Source organism: Nothobranchius furzeri, chromosome 6, assembly GCF_043380555.1.
Source record: "Nothobranchius furzeri strain GRZ-AD chromosome 6, NfurGRZ-RIMD1, whole genome shotgun sequence".
Classification (NCBI taxonomy): domain Eukaryota; kingdom Metazoa; phylum Chordata; class Actinopteri; order Cyprinodontiformes; family Nothobranchiidae; genus Nothobranchius; species Nothobranchius furzeri.
Window position 1 is genome coordinate 40,211,623 of NC_091746.1, and position 21,981 is coordinate 40,233,603.

The window sequence follows — 21,981 nt, forward strand, 5'->3', positions numbered from 1 at the left end:
TTTGTGTGTGATTTATTATTATTATTATTATTATTATTATTATTATTATTATTATTATTATTATTTATTGTGGCAGAAGCTGAGAAAGCTTCTCTAGCATGATGACTTTAATTATTCTACAGGTTATTGTTCAGCCTTCTGACACTCACGTGTCTGACTGCTGACGCTCCGTGTGTGTTTTTATTTCTGCAGTGAGACAAACTCACCTCACACCGTCCAGAGTTTGTTCTTTAAAGCTTCTATTAAATCCACCATGTTGACGTATTTTAACAAGTGTCCTCTACGCTGCAGAAGTTAAAGTTTACATTACGGAGTAAAAGTTTGGCAGACGCGTTTGTTTATATCTGGGTGGGGGCAGGGAGGACTCGGTGCTGCACACAGACAGCGGGTGTGATCAGCTCTGAAAAGCGTTGATCACAATTTGCAGATCATGTTTATTTTTCACGGAGATCGGCCGCAGCTTCCTCTTCCGTCGGCATTCTAGGAATCGAAATAAAAAACTTTGAACGATTCCGGGAAAAAGGAACATTTGGTCCCGGTTCCAGTCGATGCTCGATGCCCAACCCTATTTAGGAACTACAAAAGCTTGTCTCCTCCTTCTCCTCCTCATACAGGTCACTAGTCTGGGCAGGAGTTCATGAAAGTCAACCAGGAAGGTGGTGCCGGTCATTGTTGACTACATGACTGAGTTGTCATACACCTGGAAGCACAAAACAAGAGAGAATGCCAACAGGAGCATTTACAGGGGACATTTCTGAGAGCTCTGCCCACATACTGTATTTAGCCTAATTGCTCATTCCAGAAATGAAAAATAGAGTTAAGGTGACTAAGGCTTTCCAACAATATAAGATTTATTGAGAAGTTTTGTTACAAAAAAGACCACGCATAAATATTCTTACTAAATATTATTAAATAATTCTTACTTTTAGCTAATTTTATTGAATCTTATAGTTTTAAAACAACAGAAAATCTACTTTGTAAGTGGCCTCATTCAGACTAGTCATTGGCATGTCAGTCTGCTCAGAACCGATCTCTATTTCTAAAAACTGAAGTCAAATATTAATTGCTCATAGCTTTTCCACAGTAATGACACAGTAACAATCTTTTTAATGGTTGCTGTTGTTTTTTTCCATTTGCATTTTTACAACCTTTCCACTGCAAGTCCAATCTCTGTTACCAAATGATATTCATGCTCCTAAAAACTAAATCTCCACGCTGCTAAAGGAGAAAACTCAATACGCTGCGGCCTGTTGGTGCTTCTAATCAGTCTGTAGTGTGAAAACAGCAAGGACCTAAATCCTTCTCATGTGATGTTCATCTTCACACCATGTTCTGTTCAAGTCCAGCTGTGATAATCTTCCATTAGCATCTACTGCGCTTATCTTTCTCCTTCCTAAGCAATTCTCTTTGCACAGACACTTCTGAGACACACACATTCTGGGGAAGGGTAAGAAATGTTCCAGCAGCTCCTGTTGGCTGCTGAGACAGCAGGCTTTGGTTGAGCCTGGCTGCAGAAAACCTAACAGCTGAGAAGTAGGGGCATATCTCCTGACTAATACCAGACAATTAACCCCACTTCTCTTCCAGGCACAACCAAAACACCCTGCAGGAGAAGTGTTGTAGGTGTGTGTGATGCGGCGCAGTCAGCAGGCTATCTGTTGAGATTGTGCACATTTATCACCTTATGATTTTAATGATGAAAGATGTAAAATAGTTTCAGCTCCTGCTGCTAATGAGAGGTGAAGGCTAAAAGAGCTGCATGTTCATGAGTGTTTGTGCTACTACTCATGTGACATGGGTCATTAAGGGCTGCTGAACAGCTTTAATGATAGAAAATATTAAAGTTTTGAATGAACTAACTAACATGTCGGTGCTGCCCTCTAGTGGTTGATGTATAAACAACAACAGCTTTTTTTGTTAAATAGTGAATTGTTATTGCTTATCTAAATTCTACACGAAACTGGAAAAATGCAATGCGGCACATGAAAACACACCTGTTCAGTCATTCCTCATCTTTTCTATTTGTTGGGTTGTTTTCTTTAAACATAAAAATATTGTGACTCACAAAAGTGTCTTTCTGTTTTACTTTGAGAGAACCATACACTTACGGTAGTTTGCTGAAGTATTTGTAATGCTTTCTCCCATACCTTAATCTTGGGAAATGACGACACCTTGTGAGCTTCTTAATTCTGCTCGTTGATCAGCAGTTTTCTCTCTTTACACTCCCGCTCCTTTTTCTACCTTCCACCTCCTCTCGAACTCTCAAAACAAAACACCTGTGAACATCACAGTACTCATCCCCTGTGAACTTTTACACACTTATCATTATGATTATCTGTGATGGGCCAACATAAAGTAGTTGTGGAATGAAACTGATACGTGAGCTAATAAAAATAGGAGGTGTGGCGTGCATTTGTGTTCAGCCCCTGCCCCATACACACATTCAAAGTCATTTCATTCAAACTTTAAACAGACATACAGCGTTATAACTCTTATACAGAGTTCTGATTATGCTATTGGGATTGTATAAATGTATTGCTAACAAACATAATCCTTTTAATTTCACAACTTCAGCACAGATTAAATTGTGAGGAATTATGTGGGGACCCCAGGTGGGAACCATTGGCTTGGGGAGCAACAAAAAAAATAAATTCAGAAAACAAGGTGAGTAAAATGTTGGCTCGGATTTTAGTAAAACATTTATTGTGTCTTCTGTGGCTCTGGGAATAATGATGGAGTGAAAACGATTCATAGAGAAATCTGTCCTAACCCACAGGAGCCTCCTCCACCCTCCTCTGAACTAAATCCCGGATTATCCCACTGACCCAGACTGAGTTCTACAACCCACAGTTACACATTGAGCTCAAACTCATCACAGAACATTACCATCATTAACAGGACATCAAAACAGGAAGCAGCTCAAACACAAGACTTTCCCTCAGTTAGACCACGTTATACCACTAACTGTTTCCTGCAGGAAGCGTCCTGTTTTAGGCAGTTCTCGTTTAGGAAACCAGGCTTTCTCCGCACGTATGTCTGTAATATTTTTGCATCATGTGGTCAGAGAGTTTCTTAATGACAGAGGTGGCCTGAGCGGTGCGGGGCCAACCCTTCAGCCCACTCCATAAACAGTCAGAGGTGGTAAACATCTGGATAGCTCCAATCAGAGCAGAAGCGTCTGAATTCACACTGATGATTTGCTCTCAGTACACACACGCACAAACACACATGGGCTGCATGGTGGCGCAGTGGTTAGCACTGTTGCCTCGCAGCACGAAGGTTGCAGGTTCGAAACTCGGCTGCAGCCTTTCTGCGTGGAGTTGCGTGTTCTCCCCATGCATGCGTGGGTTTCCTCCGGGTACTCCGGTTTTCCCCCACAGATCACAACATGCCCTATAGGTTATAAATTGTAAGTCGCTTTGGATAAAAGTGTCTGCTAAATGAATAAACATAAACATAAACACACATAATTTCAATAGCAGAGGTGTCCAAAGTGTGGTCCGTTGGCCATTTGCAACCCTCAGAGAGGATGTATGGTCGTCAACTTCCGCTGAAGAACAGAAGCCTTTAGTCCTTGCAGGACACGCTGCTGATGTAGACGGAGACTTTTTATGTTTAGAGTTTTACTAAAGTGAAAATCCTGATACATCAAAATAATAATTAAAGTTTGAAAGCTCAAGTATATTACAAGGCATATGAGGGGGGTTGCTTCTGATTTAATTTGAAGGTAAATAGGACAACGAACCCTCACTTTTACATCATGTGTAAGGGGATGTGAGGGGGGTGTAGCTGTGGAGCAGAATTCATTTCAAAAGGATTCGTCAGAATCGGAGCCAAAGAAAACACGGCAGCATCTGGGTGCACGTCCACGTATCTGATGACAAAACCAGAAAACCAAAGTAATATCGGCCAAAACTGTTCATTGAGGTCCCTGTTAGTAAAAATGTGTGTGTGTGTGTGTGTGTGTGGGGGGGGGGGGTTACAATAATGCGACTCAGACAGTCCAAACATTTATAAATACAATTATAAGAAATATTTTAGAATAATTCAAGCATATCAATAGGATTTGTGGAATATTTGAGTTTTAATGGTCCAAATTTCATTAGATTTTTTTCCTCCCAGGGATTTGTTCCTGGGTAAAACGAGTCACTTCATAAACTAACGAGCCACTCTTCAAATACCTGATTCAAAGAGGCTCTGAGTCACATCTCAGATTCATCTTTGTGGACTAGTTGCCTACAATTTACCCTCAAAAACAAATGAATTGTTTCAAATTGTTGACATAGCTTTGTTTTATGACTCGGTCAAACAGAAAATATGTATACGAATGATCAGAGTGCAAACAGACTATCTGCAATCACCAGCTTTAGAAGAGCTGATAGGTGATGAAGAAGTTGTACCTTCCTCAGATTTCCATACAGGAATCATCCAGAAACTCATTTCCATCAGAAAACTCAGCTCAGCTCATTCTGAAACTAATGAGAGGGGCCAAGCCTGCACTTCTGCAACATGAGAGGTCCAAACAGACGAGGGGACACAAAACATTTCCCAATGCTTTGAGCTTCGCAAAGCTAATAAGCAAACATGTTTGCTCTTAATAAAAGGAAAATCTTTCAGAACGACAAAATCAGGATCTGTAGGAGGAAAACCCTCTGAGTCGACGGGGAAGCTTTTGCTCCTGGAGCACGTTTACTTGTGTGGCTGAACTTCATTTGAATCACAAAAAGAATTCTCTCATCTTTGTAGTGAATTCACACAAAGATAAAGAAAACAACAAACGCAAAGAAGCTGCTGCTTGGTTCAGAGTTGTTTTCCAGACGGGCACACAAACATTTTCGACTTTTGACCAGATCCACCACTCCGTTCCCATGATGGAGATGCAGTGTGTGTGTGTGTGTGTGTGTGTGTGTGTGTGTGTGTGTGTGTGTGTGTGTGTGTGTGTGTGTGTGTGTGTGTGTGTGTGTGTGTGTTTTGTGCCAACAGAGAAGTCAGCGGCAGCAGCAATGGGACAAACAGTGGGAGGCGATTGATGAAAAAGAAAAGAGGAGAGAAGAGAGCAGAGCTGGCAGGGTGAAGGGCAGAAAGAGGGAACTGAAGCAGAAGTAAACGTGCCCTTCAGAAAGATTCCCTCTCTTTTGGTAGTTCATTAGTCGTGACCTCAGCTTTGACCCACAGCAAATGCTGCAGTGAGCTCACTGCAACGATACCGCCACTTAGACTCACTCACAGGAATGCTGCTTCTGTTATTGTCTTTAAGTACCAAACTCAGGCCAAGGCCTCGCCAGGGTTTCCAAAACAAAATAACAGCCGTGCAAAGCTGTCTCACACACACACACACACACACACACACACACACTCGGATACACACCCAAACACCACTTCCGTCTATTCTCTCTCACAGAGAGAGGAAACAGAGTGGAGCTGGCCTGGCCCCAGCTGTCCAGACAGCCTGGCAAACTCAGTCATCTGCCTCCTGCTTCCCTCTGAACAGATCTAAAAGGCTCTCACCATTCTTTGCATTTCACTGTTTAAAGTGTTGATAAATGTAAGGAGCCAGTTGAAGGTGAAGAAACTTGTGCCTTCGGATCAGGGCTATGTGGTCCTGGGCCTGCAGGGACACTTGCTGCATGTTTTAGCTTTTCTGCACCAACACACCTTGTTTGATTCAACAACAAGAAGAAGAACTTGAGGACTTGCTGAAGATGTGATTCAATCTAATCAGGTGGGTTGGAGCAGGGAAACAGCTAAAACATGCTGAGTTGAACAGACCTGCTTTAAACCAACAGTTTCTCTCTGAGCAGTCTTGTATAATTTCCCTCTGACTTTATTTTAATAACACTGAGTTTTGTAAATTGGATTACTAGATGGTTGATTTTAGATTGCTTTAGATTCTGATGGAAAATAGATGGTGAAACTCTCGGATTTGAAAATCCTGAAAGATATTCATCACACTGTCACTTCACATTCATGGACTCACCCATCTTGGCTCACAATGGGGAAGGCTGTTGTTAGTTTAATGTCCAGGAAACAGGAGAGAATGTGTCAACTAGTAGAAGCTAACCATTAGCATTAGCAACTTCACCACACAGCAGAACTCCTCCAGGCTTGAGTTATTTGTAGAGATAAAACATCAGCGTTGCAGAGTAAACAGAGTCAGTGATAGAGTCGCGTTGCTGTTAGCCAATCAGAAGTGAGGTGTCCAAATATCAGGAAATAAGACTGAATGATTAAACAAGTGTCCCACACCTTTAACATTATTTGTTTAGATTAGAATTAGAACATAATGAGCTCTGATTTATTTCAGGACAAGCGGTGTCCTCGAGGGCTGTTAACCTGCATCTTTTTGTTGTGAGGTCCCCTGTTCCAACACAGTTGATTCACCTGTGAAGCAACTCATCGAGCTCTCCAGAAGCCTGTTAATCACCTGTTGATTTAAATCAGTTGTGTTGAAACAGGGCAAACACTAAAACATGTGGGAGAGAGGCCCTCAAGGATCGGGGTTTGACACCTGTGCCGTAAGCAGAACTGATTTTATCAATAATCAATATAGGGCCTCACCTTCTACACAGACTTCCCTAGAGGCTCACTTGTGTTAAACAGTTAATTCTTGGGTCCATGAGTGCAATTTCTCCACAGCAATAAAAGGAAAAAAAATCTGAAATGATCCTGGTCCATGAACCCAACCAGTGGTGGATTTAGCAATTTGGGGGCCCATTGCAAACACAGACATGGGCCCCTTACACTAAATTTTTGACAGTCTTATCTTTAACTGGATTTGTGAAACTCCACCCTCTTCTGACATGAATTATTTTCACTTTTTATTAGTCCTACTCTTTTTTCCTGTCTTTCTCTCCCTTTGAGTGCCTTAAATATTTGCTCTGCTTTCTTCTTCCTGTCAGTGCTCCTGTGCTTTTGCCTTTTTTTTTCTATTTTCCATTTTGGTCTATGTTTTCCTCCCTTTAAATATTTTTCTATTGTCTTTCCTTTTCTGCTTCCTTTTGATGTTTACATAGAAAAACAATGTCACTTTCAGAAGTGAAGATAAAAGCTTTTATGAAGCATGCTGCTTCTTTCTCATATTGGAGCCACTAGGATAACTCCTTTTCATGCTTAATGTTTTGACTACCACTTCGAGTTTGTTACGAACACTCCCGCCTCTCTTCTTCTTCTTATTTGTGGTCTTATGGCACTTGGCAAATAACAATTTGGTGCATTACTGCCACCAACTGGATTGGAGTGGAATGACTACCAATCACTTCTTGTTTGTGCATCGGCATCTTAAAGGAATAGTCCATTGTGGCATTAACAGAGGGGTGCCAGCAGTCAGGGCTAGGGGCCCCCCAACATAAGTGGGCCCCAGGCGGCCACCGACCTATGCCTAATGGTAAAACCGCCACTGAACCCAACAATGGTAAGTTCTAATGCTATAAACCTTCCACGAACCAGCAGCTTCTCCTTCAACAGAGAGGAAAAACATGGAGAATGTTCAGATGTTAGGTCTTCACCATCCTCTTCATTAATAACCAACGGTTTGGTGCTATTTTTTCTATAGCAAAAGTTTAAAACAACAGATTTAAAATCCAGCTGTAAAACTGAAGTTTCAGACATTTCTATACGTTTGACGCTTTTCCAAGTACTTTTATGACTTTGTGTTGATAAATTAGCGGTTTAATCTTTCAGACTCATCAGGTTATTGACTGGTGTTTGTTTCATTCATTGGACTGTTTGAAGGAGAGAGGCTGATCGCTCAAGAAAGAAATCTACTAAAGTTAAAACTCACTGTGAGATCATGGCACTGAACATAAAACACACCGAACCGCGTTTATAGTGATGACAGTACAACACAAAGTTCCTGAGGTCAACTCACAAGACAGGAATAAGGGCAGGCCTGGATGACGTTAACCCTCTCAGGCTCAAAATAAGTTTTGATAAAAGGATGAACAACTAAGTCCTTCAGGGGTACTTCTGAGTTAAAAAAACGCTCGTGGAATACGTATGTGGAGTAACCAGGTTGGTAGGTTTTAACTGTTGCAAATCTGCAACGCCTGCCTCCAGAGGGTTAAAGGAGTAATTTACACGTTATATTATGCATTTGAAGTGAACGCCTTGTAATTTGTTGTCGGGGGAAAGAAAAAATATACACGAGTGCACCATTTCTTGTACCTAAAAGTTTCCCACATCCCAGCTGAACTTCAGACAGCAGCTTTTGGGGTCTTATTTGCTGATATTTGGACATCTCACCTCAAATTGGTTAACAGCAATGCAACTCTAGCACTGACTTGCAACGTGGATCTTTTATGTCCACAAATAACACACGTTTGAAGGAGTTCTGCTGTGTGGTGGAGTTGCTAGTGCTAACAGTTAGCTTAAATCACCCGAGGCATCCGCTGCTGATTTCCAGACATTAAACCAACAACAGCCTTCCCCGTCATGAGTCAAGATGGGTGAGTCCATGAATGCTAATTCACAGTGTGACAGATCCTTCAGGGCTTTCATATCCTAGTTTCACCATCTATTTTCTATCAGAATCTAATGCAGGACATAGGTGTAGGAGTCTGTTTTATGTTCAGCCTGCATTAAAAACTCAGTTTTTTCACTGAACCACACCTTTAAGGAAAAAAGTTTGGAAACGACTGCGCTAAATAACCTCAAAATACAAGTAAATGAGTGTATGATGTATATTTAATAGCACTGATCTTGCCTGAACTCAGACTAGCCATTAGAGGTTCATTTAGTGGTCGGAATAGTAAACATTTAAAACTTTTACACAGGAACACACATCAACACACACATGTAAGCAGTCCTTTACCCTTGTTCAAAAAGATCACAAAACACAAGCTTAACATTATCCAACGACAAACAGCCTTTAAATTCTAAATAAATAGACTTTTTTTTTTTACAACCAATGCACAAAAGTAGCTTCAAACTTTCAGCAGAGCTAGCTGCCTGTTGGGTTCAGGCCAAATGCACAACAAAGAAATCAACAACAAAAATCACAGCTAATTAAAGACATGCACAACTGTGCATAAACTTCAGATAAAAAGATGATATTCAGCTGGAAGAGGGAATCACATTGAGTCGAATAAACATGTTGCTGTAACAACATGAGTAAAATGCTCATCTGTAAGAAACCTACTCAATACAAACATCAGCTAATCGGCTACAATAAATCTATTTCCTGATCTCCATCTTCAGCACACTTTTATTTGAAGCGTGTGATTGGACAGCAAAAGGTCGCCAAAGGTCAGGTCTCTTACCTTGGGCCATTTGGGGTTGATGAGTCGAGCTTTGATGGCATCGTCCAGAGCCGCACTGTACTGACCCAATCTTAGATTAGCTGCTGAGCGATTGCTGTACAGGATGCAGTTCTGTGGATCTGCGGAAAGGGCCTCACTATAAAGACGCGCAGCCAGTGCAAACTCCCCCTGCTGGCAGGCCTGGTTACTGCGCCGCACACGCTCCAGGAATTCAGCTTTGCTCAGGACTGCAGGGCAGGAGTCAGACAGTCGATCTGCCCGTGTCCCCACAGGGGCTGAAGGGATCACAGGTGAGGAGGACGATGACGACAAAGAGGGAGGGTTGGTGGTTCTGCTGCCGGAGCGAGAGCCGAAGAGAGAGAACTGAGGAGATAAAGAAGGGAAGAAAACCAAGTTGGAAAAAAGGACTGAGTTCACAACAGATTGTAAACAGAAACATAATCTAAAACTCGCCCATGTCATATTGTATTTACTTCATTTTTTAATGCAATTTCATCTTTATTTCATCCCTTGCTGAGAAAAAAACTAACTTTGCTTTCATGCGGTTGATATCAGACTGCTGATGAGGCAGTGTGGCATCACGCTGTCTGATCTGAGTCTGAAAAAGCCATAAATCAGCATATTACTGGCCTGAGGTTGTTGGTAAAAAACTGTTAATGTAATATAATCGACAATTTTTTACAGCCTCACTCTTATGTCACGGGAATTTTGATGATACTTAAACATTTTTGAGACAAAAAATTTCTCACAAATGTTCACCGAGTTGCTGCAGATGTCTGGATTTGATAAGAAAACTTCTCGGTTTTGTTTCTGAGTCATAAAGTGGGAACAAAGGGAGACAGAGTTGGGTGGGGCTAGTGATCGATACAACAAAATGATAATTTACTGTAAACAAAGTGGAAAATGTGAAAATTTTACTTTAACAAAATTTAAAAAAAAATATATAGCTCAATTTACACAAAAATTCTAGTAGTTTGATAAATTACATGAATGTTGCACAAGTTCTGTATTTTATTCTACATTCTACACGTGCAAACGTTTCCTAAGTAATCTGTTCTTGCAACTTTGTGTCTCCGTCTAAAGAGTCACAGCTCAGTGACATACTGGTCTTAGGTAGGACCAGAGTCTTGTGGCAGTTTATGAAACCAGTAAAAAACACTTCAGATGCAAGTTAGAATTTTTTTTTTATTATATTGTCTGTTGACAGATGAAATCAGGACCATCTAGTGGGTGACAAAGGTATCACACCAAGCTGTGGTTTCCATTTCCGTATTTACGGCCAAAAGCAACACCTCTTAGTCATGAACGCGCTCCTCAAGCCAACACAACAGAGCTAAAACACGTTGTTTTACAATTATTATGCTCACGTTATTTTGTGTATTCATATATTTATATTTTAAAGACTCACTTGTCCATGAGAAAAGTTGTCAACTCTGAATCAATCGAAGTATACTTCCTTAAACGCTCAAGCATGCTCTGTGATTGATGTCTGCACATAGGCGGTAGTCTAACGCTATTGGTTAGTGCGGACCGGCGCTCAGTTCATATTGCATGGAGCTCTACGGGACGGGGGCGGGCTTAAAAAATATATATAAATAAGTAGAAGTACCACCTACATTATATCATAGTACATGACAAGACAATAACTTTTACGTTATTTCTAAAAAAAATCATACATAACTCCTGAAAGGGGAAAACTCTGGATAGCAACTTTAACAGATGGCATGACTGGCTGAATTCTATAATATGTCAGGAAGGCACGGCAGCTTTATTTATATAACACATTTCAGACACAGAAGCAATTCCACATGTTAGAAAATGAAACATTTATTAAAAACTTGGTGCACAATGTGCACACTGAATCTGTGCAGCTTTTACAGAGCTGACTCCCTCTGATCTGGTGTTTCCAGATTTGTCCTTTCACCAGAGCTTACACCAAGGCTGTCATTATCTCTCTTCAGTGCCCCTCCACACACACACACACACACACACACACACACACACACACACACACACACACACACACACACAGAGAGAGAGAGAGAGAGAGAGTTTGGACATGCTGCAAAAATGCAGACAGAAGGGATTCCTTTAACTTCCAAATGCATCACCAAGTGTTTCTGTCTCACAGGGAGAAAAAGCTGAAAACGTCTAAAATCAACTTCAAATAGAAAAGTGAAGCAAAGCCGAAGATGCCTGGCTGGATATTAGAGACATGCGGGAGAAACGATAACAAGAAGAAGGATTTTTGCGTTCCTGTTTCCAGTTTTACTTAATTAAAGTCAGAATGGTGATGATAAAAATCTAAATAGTTCTTTCAAAAATAAGTTACAAGAGGGGATTCAAACCCTGAACCAGCTCTAGTGCAAAGACAATACCCATAATGCCTTGTGTGAAAATGATTAGTTTAAGCAGTGAACATTAATAGAACATATTATTGCAGCTGTTCAGTGAGTATTTTCAGGTGGAACATGTTTGAGGTTCTTATTTTGAAGGGCTTAAGAAAAGGGTATTGGTGAAATTCTGGCGATACAATACATATCACGATACAGGAGAGACGATACGGTGTATCACAATATATTGCGATACATTCAGTCAGACATTGTTAGCAATTTTTAGACTAAATTTATTGTAGGAAAATCCACACAATCAAAAGTGATAAGAAACATCTTTAACTTGAGATATTTGAACCATAATAGAGGGATTTACTTTTCAGTGATACACAACCATTACACACTGCTGCCAACTAGCGGTCAGCGTTAGAATTACACCAAAAAAATGAAACTACACAAATGTTTGCATGTGAATTCTTCCAAATATTCGATACACAGCTTTTGAATATCTATATAATATTGCAGGGACAAATGTCACTATATATTACATATATTACATCCCTACTAAAGAAGGTTCTATGAGTTCTGCTGAAGGAGTAAGGACCCCTGGCCTGATTCATGGAAATACCTGGTGTTGTTCTACAGGTCACCAAGTGAAAATATTTCAATTTTTTTCAACAAACTTTATTCTGGGAATAAAACTTTAACCTTTATCTCTACATTTTAAATGTAGTTTCAAAATTGGGAAACAATTATCACCTCAGAGTGACCCTGTTACACATTAAGCTGACTGTGTGAAATAAACAGCAGCAGGGGCAACAGGTTTCATTCTTTTTAACTTGCGTTAATTTGCACATGTAATTTCTTCTTTTCTTTTATGTTTTTATCTCTAAAAAATGAACAATTAAAGGGTCATAAAATATTTATTTGCCTATCACAACACTCAGATTCAGGAAAACAACGTCATCTCCCACATCTACCCCATAGCTACTGTTTATTTTATGATCCAAAAGTTGATCATTATTTGATTAATCTGTTTAAAGAAATTTGTTATGACTGTATTTAGTTTTTGGATTAATTGTACAAAAGTGGAATTACAGATTATGTTGTATAAGGATTTGGAAAGAAACTTGTACAGATTAGGCTAATTCTTTCTGAGAGTAACCACATAAGATTTTGGTTAATATGATGTTTTGTTTTTCTGGGTTTATTTTTGAGTCATACTTTTTTTTCTTTTTATTTGTAAAGTGATCTAATGATAAACAGGTTTGGTTCACTGATTATGTCTAGTATGGGTAGTCTGGTGGTAAGCATCAATTTTTTTCTGCATAAAGCTGTGTTGCCCAACGCTGGTCCACAGGAGCAACTAACCAGCATGTTTTAGGTGTTCTCCTGCTCAAACACATGATTTTTGTGGTATTTCAAAGTACATCTGGAATGATTTGAACCACAAATAATTTTGGTTCAAGTCAGGAGAACAAGCCTGCAACAGGAACACAACATGAATATCCTGTCCCAGTCCTTCCAAGTTTATAAGCAAACACACACTTTTCTTCTGCCCTGTCCCACTACTCCCAGTGCTTTTTTCAGACTGGGTCACAGGGAGTACACGCTTGGAAAAACACAATGCATCAATGCAGCTGTGTTCACAATACAGTATGATAAGATGATCTGTCATGTAATTCTGACTATTTAGACTGAAATGTGTTCAACAGATGTGACAAAAATCAGTAGAAAAATGCAAAAGGCCATAAAACATAGGAAATTAAAATGCTGCTTCAAACGTAAAAAGAAAGACAATTGACACATTGGCAAACTCACGGCAACACTTAAGTTTTTGTTATTTTAAACATTTTAAATTTAGAAAATAAGGTAAAAACTGGGACATTTACATTTTCAACTCATGAGTTTCTCAGCAGACCTCCTGATGCTGTTAACCTGTTTGTTCTTACCTTTCTTTTCATTAAACATTTAAACCTCCCTGTCTGGGGTAAAACTCACAACCAGGTGCAATTTAGCTGGACTGTATTTTAGTGCTTTAAAACCAAATATACCATATTTGCTACACATTCATTTCTTTAACAGGATTAGTATATTCCTCTATGGACCTCGGTACAAGTCTATTGCCTCCTAGTGGAAGGTCTAAGTACTGCAGGACTCAAATTCCTATCAGTTTTAAGGAAACACTGAATCTCTGCTTATTGCACCGTTTTATTTTATTTATTAGCGGTATTTTAAATCCGTTTTAACTTTAATGCCCCTTACATTTTTGCCGACGCTTCTTTGCTGCCACATGATCTCATGACCGAGGTGTTTAAATTAGCAGGATAACGTGACCTCCTCCAGCCTGACACAAGGATGTCAGCACAGAGGAGACAAGTGAGCCCTCTGCCTGAACCCAACAGGCTGTTTCCACCGGCCTCACCTTCTCTTTCCTCGCTTTCTGCTTTTCCATCTCCGCTAAATCCGGCGACAGCAGCTCCAAACTTCGCTCCCACCGCCGCGGTTCCGAGGCAGGACCAGAAAAGCTCCAGACACCATCCAGACTCTCGCTTAGCTATCGGAACAAGTCAGACTTCCCTGCTTAGAGGCGACTTCCCAAAGTGTTCCTTGGTGAGCGTTAATCCAGAGAGAATGCGCCATGTTCTCCTAACAGCGGAGAGAGGAGGCGGGGATCCGGTCCGGTCGGGTCCACACGGTTCCAGTTACTCCTGCTGACATCAGAGAGGAGTTCTGTTACCTGACGGGCGATAACACTGGTTCTGTTGGAGGAGGAGGAGGAGAAGGAGGAGGAGGCCTCTGGTCCTCTATCAGGCTGTGGTCCTGACTCGTTTGGTTGATAACAAAAAAAAAAAAAAAAGCAAACAGGAAAACGATTAAAACAGAATTCACCACAGTTTGTTCTCATTGGAACTTAACGACTGACGTTTATTTTTTACCTTTTTTATTGAGTTTTCTGAAACCCATTTATCCCAGGGCACTTTACAAAGCAAATATTCCAAACCTTTTATCAGTCCGTTGACTTCAGTTCATTATTCTAACTAGTTAAAAGTTTTCTATTTAAGGAAACCAAACAGATGGAGTCACTACTGTCCTTACAGCAATCCATCATACTGGGGAAGCACAGAGACAGTGGAGAGCAGGGGCGCCTCCAGAAAATTTGGATAGGGGTGGCCACTAGCCAGACGAGGCCAAAAAATGTTTGGGGTGGCACACCAAATTGGACTTCAGTAAAGTTAGCAAGATATTCACAGATTCGACTTTTGCGGCTCAATACCTTCTGAATAGAGGGGTATTTAGAAACGTAACATACCTCTTTGGTATCGTAGCAAGGTAGTGAACAAGCTACAACCTTGTTTCTTTCAAAAACACCGTCCTCAGCTCCCGACGAGCTAAATTGTGCTCTATGAGACCACGAACCTGCGCTCAGGGACCGGCTGAAAATAGACTAACCAGAAACAGCTCTTGGTCAAATATTAAAGAACACCACCCCTGTACACTGCAGTGTCGCCATATTCTTAAAATATAACACTGCACACATGTTGTTAATCCTAAAGTGGTTATTGTAATCCAGTAACACATGCTATTTTTTTTGTATTTTAATTTTTCAAAGTTTTTTAATTTTTATGTCTGCTCCATTTTAAAATGTGTTGACACCAAAATCACACAGCACATTATTATTGAATTAAGTTATTATTTATACCTTATAATTATCGATATTTCCTACATTGAAAATGTTATTGACACCAAAATAATGTCAAATAATTAGCACTTACATCATCTACAGTCTGCACCTTTTATTTATTTATTTATTTATTTGTACTTCTCTGATTTTGGTGAATTCTTTCAAACTAAGAGATTCCAATAGCTCCTACGCTGTAAACTCTGTTGCCTCAAAATCATGCGTGCTGGTCAATACTTGGCTCCTTTACATATTGCAACTTTTACTTTTAGGAAATAATACGTCTCAGGTTTTTTTTTTTTTGTGAATTTTTTTAAATTTCTAATTTCAGTAGCTCCTACACTGTAAACTCTGTTGACACAAAATCATGCGTGTTGGTCAATATTTCGCTGCTCTAAATACTACATTAATTTTGAGGAAAAAATTTCTCTCAGATTTTTTGTGAATTTTTTAAGTTTTCTAATTTCAATAACTCATACACTGTAAACTCTGTTGACACAAAATCATGTGTGCTGGTCAATACTTGGCTCCTCTACATACTACAGCCTTTACGTTTAGGAAAAAATACTTCTCTTATGTTTGGGGAATTTTTTTCAGTTTTCTAATCTCAATAGCTCCTACATTGTAAACTCTGTTGGCACAAAATCATGTATGCTGGTCAATACTTAGATGCTCTACATACTACAACCTTTACTTTGAGGAAAAAATACTTCTCTGATTTTTTATGAAATTTTAAAGTTTTCTATTTTCAATAGGTCCTACACTGTAAACTGTTGACACAAACTCATGCATGCTGGTCAATACTTCTACATACTACAACCTTTACTTTTAAGGAAAAAAAATCTCTCATTTTCTGTGATTTTTTAAATTATTCTAATTTCAATAGCTCATACACTGTAAACTCTGTTGACACAAATTCATGCTTGCTGGTCAGTACATAGCTCCTCTACATACTACAATCTTTACTTTGAGGAAAAAATACTTATCTCATATTTTGTGAATTTTTTTAGTTTTTTAATTGCAATAGCTCCTACACTGTAAACTCTGCTGACACAACATCATGCATGCTGGTCAACACTTATGTGCCCTACATACTACAACTTTAACTTTTTTGAAATAATACTTCTCTGGTTTTTTGTGATTTTTTTTATAGTTTTTTAATTTCAATAGAGCTTACACAGTAAACTTCAGTGATGCAAAAGCATGCCTGCTGATCAACACTATCATGCTCTACATGCTACATTGCTGATTTTTGGGAAAAAATAAATATCTTATTTGTCATGAATTTTTTTTTACTTTATAATTTCAATAGCTCCTACACTGTAAACTCTATTGACGCAAAATCATGCGTGCTGATCAACACTAACATGCTGTACATATACAATATTTACTTTTTACAAAAAATACTTGTCTGCCTTTTGTACAATTTTTCAATCATTGAAATGTTTGTAGCTCCTACACTATAAAAGTTGTTGTCACAAAATCATGCATGCTGGTCAACAGTAACCAGCTCTACATACTCCAACAAGTATGTTTGCTAAAAAAATACATCTCTGATTTTTCATTTATTTTACACTGTAAACCGTAGTGACACACAAATGGCCCCTGCTGATCACACATTTCATAGTACTCTTCATCAATACTTACAAAATTTACCAGTCAAGAAATTTTTTGGGATCATTAACACTTGGTCATTTGCATTTTCCATTTTTACGAGGTTAAATAATTTTATCAAACAACGCACCTGCTCACCTTTGCTTGTCTGTGTTTCTCCAAAAACCAATCACATATAAAATATATCAACCGAGAAGGCACTGGTTCACAAATGTCAAATTTAATTATTTACACCGTACATCTAAAATGTACTACTTTAATATCAAGTGGAAGCTAATTCCGGAGAGAAGGAGCCAAGACCGAGAAAGCCCGATCATCTCTCGACCTGTACCTAGTTTGTGGGACAGTCAGTATGTCCATCATCATGCTTATGTAAACAAAGTGTAGAGTAAGAGGCTCACAACGTTTAAGTCATGCTGTGATGTAGAGTACACCTCAGTGTTAAGACTAAAAAAAAACAAAATACCTGCATACAGGCCTCTCACACACACACATCTCACACACACACAAATGCTTGACAGGTATGAGTAAAAAAGTGACATAGAGAACAATTACGCTAATTGTAAATGATAAATTATCCTTTCCAAAATACAAGTACTTTGCATTTGACAGAAAAGTTTGCGCTGCTTTCCTTAATGTGCATCATCATTCTTATGTAAACAAAGGACAATCAAGTCCTCGGCTCACAAATTTGAAGTTGTGCTGTCTTGTCCAGTACAACTCCATGTTCACACTTCCAACCAAACACCTACATGTTCTTTACACGCTGCTGTTTGCACATGTAACAATACCAAGGTGTCTTTTTGCTTGGTATCTGGAAGGCAGTCATTCCAAGGCAGAGCGTGTGAAACCATCTTGAACAACTTCCACATTGAATCTAACAAGGACAAAGAAATGCAACCACATAACCTTTGTTACATGGCACTTAATTACAATATTTTTTTTCATCAATTTCATGCCATCACTGTTAATCTTTACTACAAACGATCAGTTAAAATGTACAACATTAGTATTATCAGCACACATGTTTGGCTCTTCTCATGTCAAATATTGATGGAATGGATCTTTTTTTACATAGGTACTACCAAATAAATGATTAGAGGGGCAAATAATAAACAGCTTCAATTTTCATTAAACCATATATAGCTGTGTTTCCCAACCTTGGGTACCTAACACCCTAATGGGTTCCCCACAAGATAGTAGGGGGTCCACACACATTTTTTCTTCTGTGATGAAGTTGTAAGGTTCCAAAGATGATATTTTTCAAAATTATATTCATAGATTGCTCAAGACACAAACAATTGTACAATCAACACTGTGTATTTGAGTTACAACCCCTTATTGATGTATAAAATATATTATTCACTTTGATGTGTGAGTGTGCATAAAGATTGTGTTTGTAAGGTGCTTGGCTCATGTTGGACACAAACAAGAGGGTGCTTGTGGGAAAGATGCTGTGAACGGCTGCTTTAAGGTCATTCATCCAGTCACTCACACATAAAAGCAGAGGTAGAGAACCCTGGTTCTGGAGAGCAACTATCTAGAGGTTTCCTTGCTTTAACACATTTGATTCACATGTTCAGCAGCTCATGAGGCTCTCTACAGAAGCATGTTAATCACCTGCTGATTATTATCAGGTGTGTTGATGCTGGTTAGCCTCTAAAACAAGCTGGATAGCAGCTCTCCAGGACTAGGGTTCATTACCCTTCCATTAAATGCACAATAATTAACTTTTAGATTTTTTTAATATCATTTTCACTATCCCTTAAAAGACAAAAACAACACTTGCAAGCACCATATAAGGCCACAACAAATTTCGAGTAACATGTATGTTTGTTATCACACATTCGTAGGACTTCAGGGCTTGTTTTTGCTGACATTCAACAGATTTTTACCTGTGGTCACAACACTGCTTTCCTCTCAGTGTCTTCCTGCTGTGTTGGTCACACTGTGTTGGTTATTTTTCAGAAAAATTATGTTAGACAACGGTAACATCACATATCAACATGCTACCCCTGGAGTCTGCTTACAGCACATGACTCCTGCATCTTTTTGATCGTAAACTAACAACTGTGTCTGCATTTCATGATGAACCATTTATGTGACAATGAACACTGAGGAGACATGTCAGCAATTCATTTAAGGTATTTAAACAAAGTCTCTTTAAATCTGAAATATTCTCGCTAATGTGGCAAACAATTTGCATATCTTGCTTTTATTTTGAAATTACAATGGTTCGAAAATTAATAAAAATTAAGAGATACATTTTTTCTAAAAAGTACAGCAGGTACGTGTTGATCAGCATGCATGATTTTGTGTCAACAGAGTTTACTGTCTAGGAGCTATTAAAATTACAAAACTTTAAAAATTCACTAAAAATCTGAGAATTATTTTCCCCCCAAAATAAAGGTTGTAGTATGTAGAGCAGAATAGGTGTTGACCAGCATGCATGATTTTGTGTCAACAGAGTTTACAGTGTAGGATCTATTGAAATTAGCAAACTTAAAAAAATTCACCAAAAATGAGAGAAGTACTTTTTCCTAAAAGTAAAGGTTGTAGTATGTAGAGGAGCTAAGTATTGACCAGCATTCATGATTTTGTGTCAATAGAGTTTACAGTGTAGGAGTTTTTTAACTTTTTTGTTTTAAAATATCTCCAAAAGTCAGAGGGGGGAAAATAGAGAAAAGTATAGTATTTTCTCTAAAAACATAAAATGTGTAATATGATCTGCATCAAAGCTGTGATTTTCTGTGTGAATTTGGTGTCACTATAGTTTCAAATGGAGGAGCTTTTGTAATTAATAGCGGCTCATAGAGATCAATGTAACACGTCGGGAGCAAAGCACGATAGAGAACGGTTTGTTTTAAAGAAACGAAGTTGTAGCTTGTTCACTACCTTGCCACGATACCAAAGAGGTATGAATACTCCTCTGTTCGCAAGGTATTGAGCTGCAAAAGTCGAATCTGTGAATATCTTGCTAACTTTACTGAAGTCCAAATTGGTCCTTGTGGTAACTCTGGGAGAGTTTAGCCTGTGGCGATGTATTGCATTGCTCCTTTATTCGTTTTATTTAAAAAAAAAAAAAAAGATTGTATCCAAAAGATTTTACCTAAATTTTACAAACAGAAACATTTAAGAAAAGTACATATCAGTTATTGAAATTATTTAAAATTAAATTTTAAATGTGTTTTTTGTTTGTTTGTTTGTTTGTTTAATTCACCTGTTGCTGTGTTCACCAAAAAAACTATTCTTTAAATGGTGAGCAGCAGAAACATGTATATTTTTCTTTATTCTGATTATTTCTTTACTTATTAATTGTATTATTTTGTATCACCCCTGGCCATCCCTTGGGGGCGCCATTGGTGGAGAGAAAAATAGTTTGATCTAACTTAGCTAATAACAAAATAAAACAAATTATATAAAATATTTTTATCAGTATAACAGGGAAGACCAGGACACGCTGGAGGGACTGTGTCTCACGGCTGGCCAGGGAACACCTTGGGATTCCCCCGGAGAGGCTCGCCCTCTTTGCTTTGGCTGCTGCCCCCACGAACCGACCCTGGATACTCACTCTTTAGGCATCAAATAATATAACTAAAACATTATACAAATTAATCACGCAGTTGCAAGGTAACAACTGCACAAATCATCAAATGTCTGGAAACACCTGGAAAAAAAGAACTGGTGTATTTTTCATGTTAATATTCTGGAAACTGCGATTTGTCAAACTGCAGTTCACCACTAGGGGGTGTTTTAACTTCAACTTCAGCTATGTGCCTGACTAGTTACTATAAAATAAATGTTGATGTTCTTGTTTCTATTTGCTAAACTTGCTTCAAACTGACCACATGCATACGTTATTAGCATCAAGCTTCAAGGGACCGATAGAGAAGAAATTAGCCATTTTTTTAATTATTCAATTGTTCTACTTTAATCAGTCACATTTATTTCTTGTCTCATAAAGCAAATATTTCATATGCACAACTATATACAATTTATAAATAGGCTCAACTAGACAAACAGAATATTGTACAAATACAAGTGCATTAATAAAGGGAAAGCTACAGCCGACATATCATTATAAATCTACTGCAAGAGAACCAGTCTTTTAAAAGTTTGTTAAGAAAACAAAACATTTTTCTTTAGTGTTTAAGACAGTGATTATAGTGTTAGCTTTGTCAGACTTAAAATGTCTGTTACCCTCAGGGCGTGTCCTCTCTGGCAGCCATCTTGAAGGCGCTAAAGGGGGAGCCCACCTCAAATGCAGCCTTTTCATAGAAAATGTTTGACCATGGTTGGAGGAACTTAGAGAAATGTCTAGAACAAATTATGTGTGAATTGCATGTGGTTTAAATGTATATTTTATTATTGAGATGGTAATGTGAAACACTTTAATGTGCTTTTCTCCTGTGAAAGGCTGAGGTGATTGGCCAATCTTAATTGGAGGCGGGGTCTTAAGGGTGTGTATATAGGTGGACTGCTGAGTGTGGCGGAGGACTGAGAGAATCTGTGAACCTGACATACTCGGGAACTGGAAGAAGCATGGATAAGGTGTCATTTTTGAAGGCTGAGAGAGAATAAACTGACTTATTTACTACTCAGCCAAGAAGCATGATGAGTCATTTTTCCTCACCACACTTCACTATGTAACAAAGTTTAAAGTTAATTTTTTTTAAACTAAACAGAAGCACAAACAAATGCTGAAAATCCATCAAACAAAATATTTGTTTTCATCTCAGTTTTTCTGCTCCATTGTCTCAGAAACATCAAAAGTGTGACTCACAAACCTCACCCGTCAATTAGAATTTCATCTGGATAAATGAGCAAGTTTTGTGGGCGCAGGGTCGAGTTTTCATTATTTCTATCATCCCAATTGTTGACAGAAAATACAAAACAGTGCAATATTTAACAAATTCAAAGCTTTCAGTACTGGAGGCATTAATAATATCAAATAAATATTTGGTGAGTATTATAAAATAACATAAAAAAATGACACATTTTCTAAAGCAGCTTATTATTAAAACACATTCTTGCAAATTTGTTACATTTATATTCTAAAATATAAAAAAATGTCAAAGATACATGGTACTTCTGT

At 38.5% G+C, this 21,981-nt stretch overlaps 1 protein-coding gene across 2 annotated transcripts in view; it reads right to left on the minus strand.

Annotated features, from left to right (window-relative positions):
* Positions 1 to 14,274, minus strand: part of ttc28 (tetratricopeptide repeat domain 28) — a 196,478-nt gene extending 182,204 nt beyond the window's left edge. For both annotated transcript variants that reach the window (XM_054744116.2, XM_054744115.2), the window contains exons 1-2: positions 14,016 to 14,274; positions 9,258 to 9,620 (exon numbers count right to left, since the gene is read on the minus strand). In XM_054744116.2, coding sequence (XP_054600091.2) covers positions 9,258 to 9,620; positions 14,016 to 14,045 — 393 coding nt within the window. In that variant the 5' untranslated portion in view covers positions 14,046 to 14,274. The remainder of the gene's footprint in view (positions 1 to 9,257; positions 9,621 to 14,015) is intronic.
* Positions 14,275 to 21,981: the final 7,707 nt, after the last annotated feature.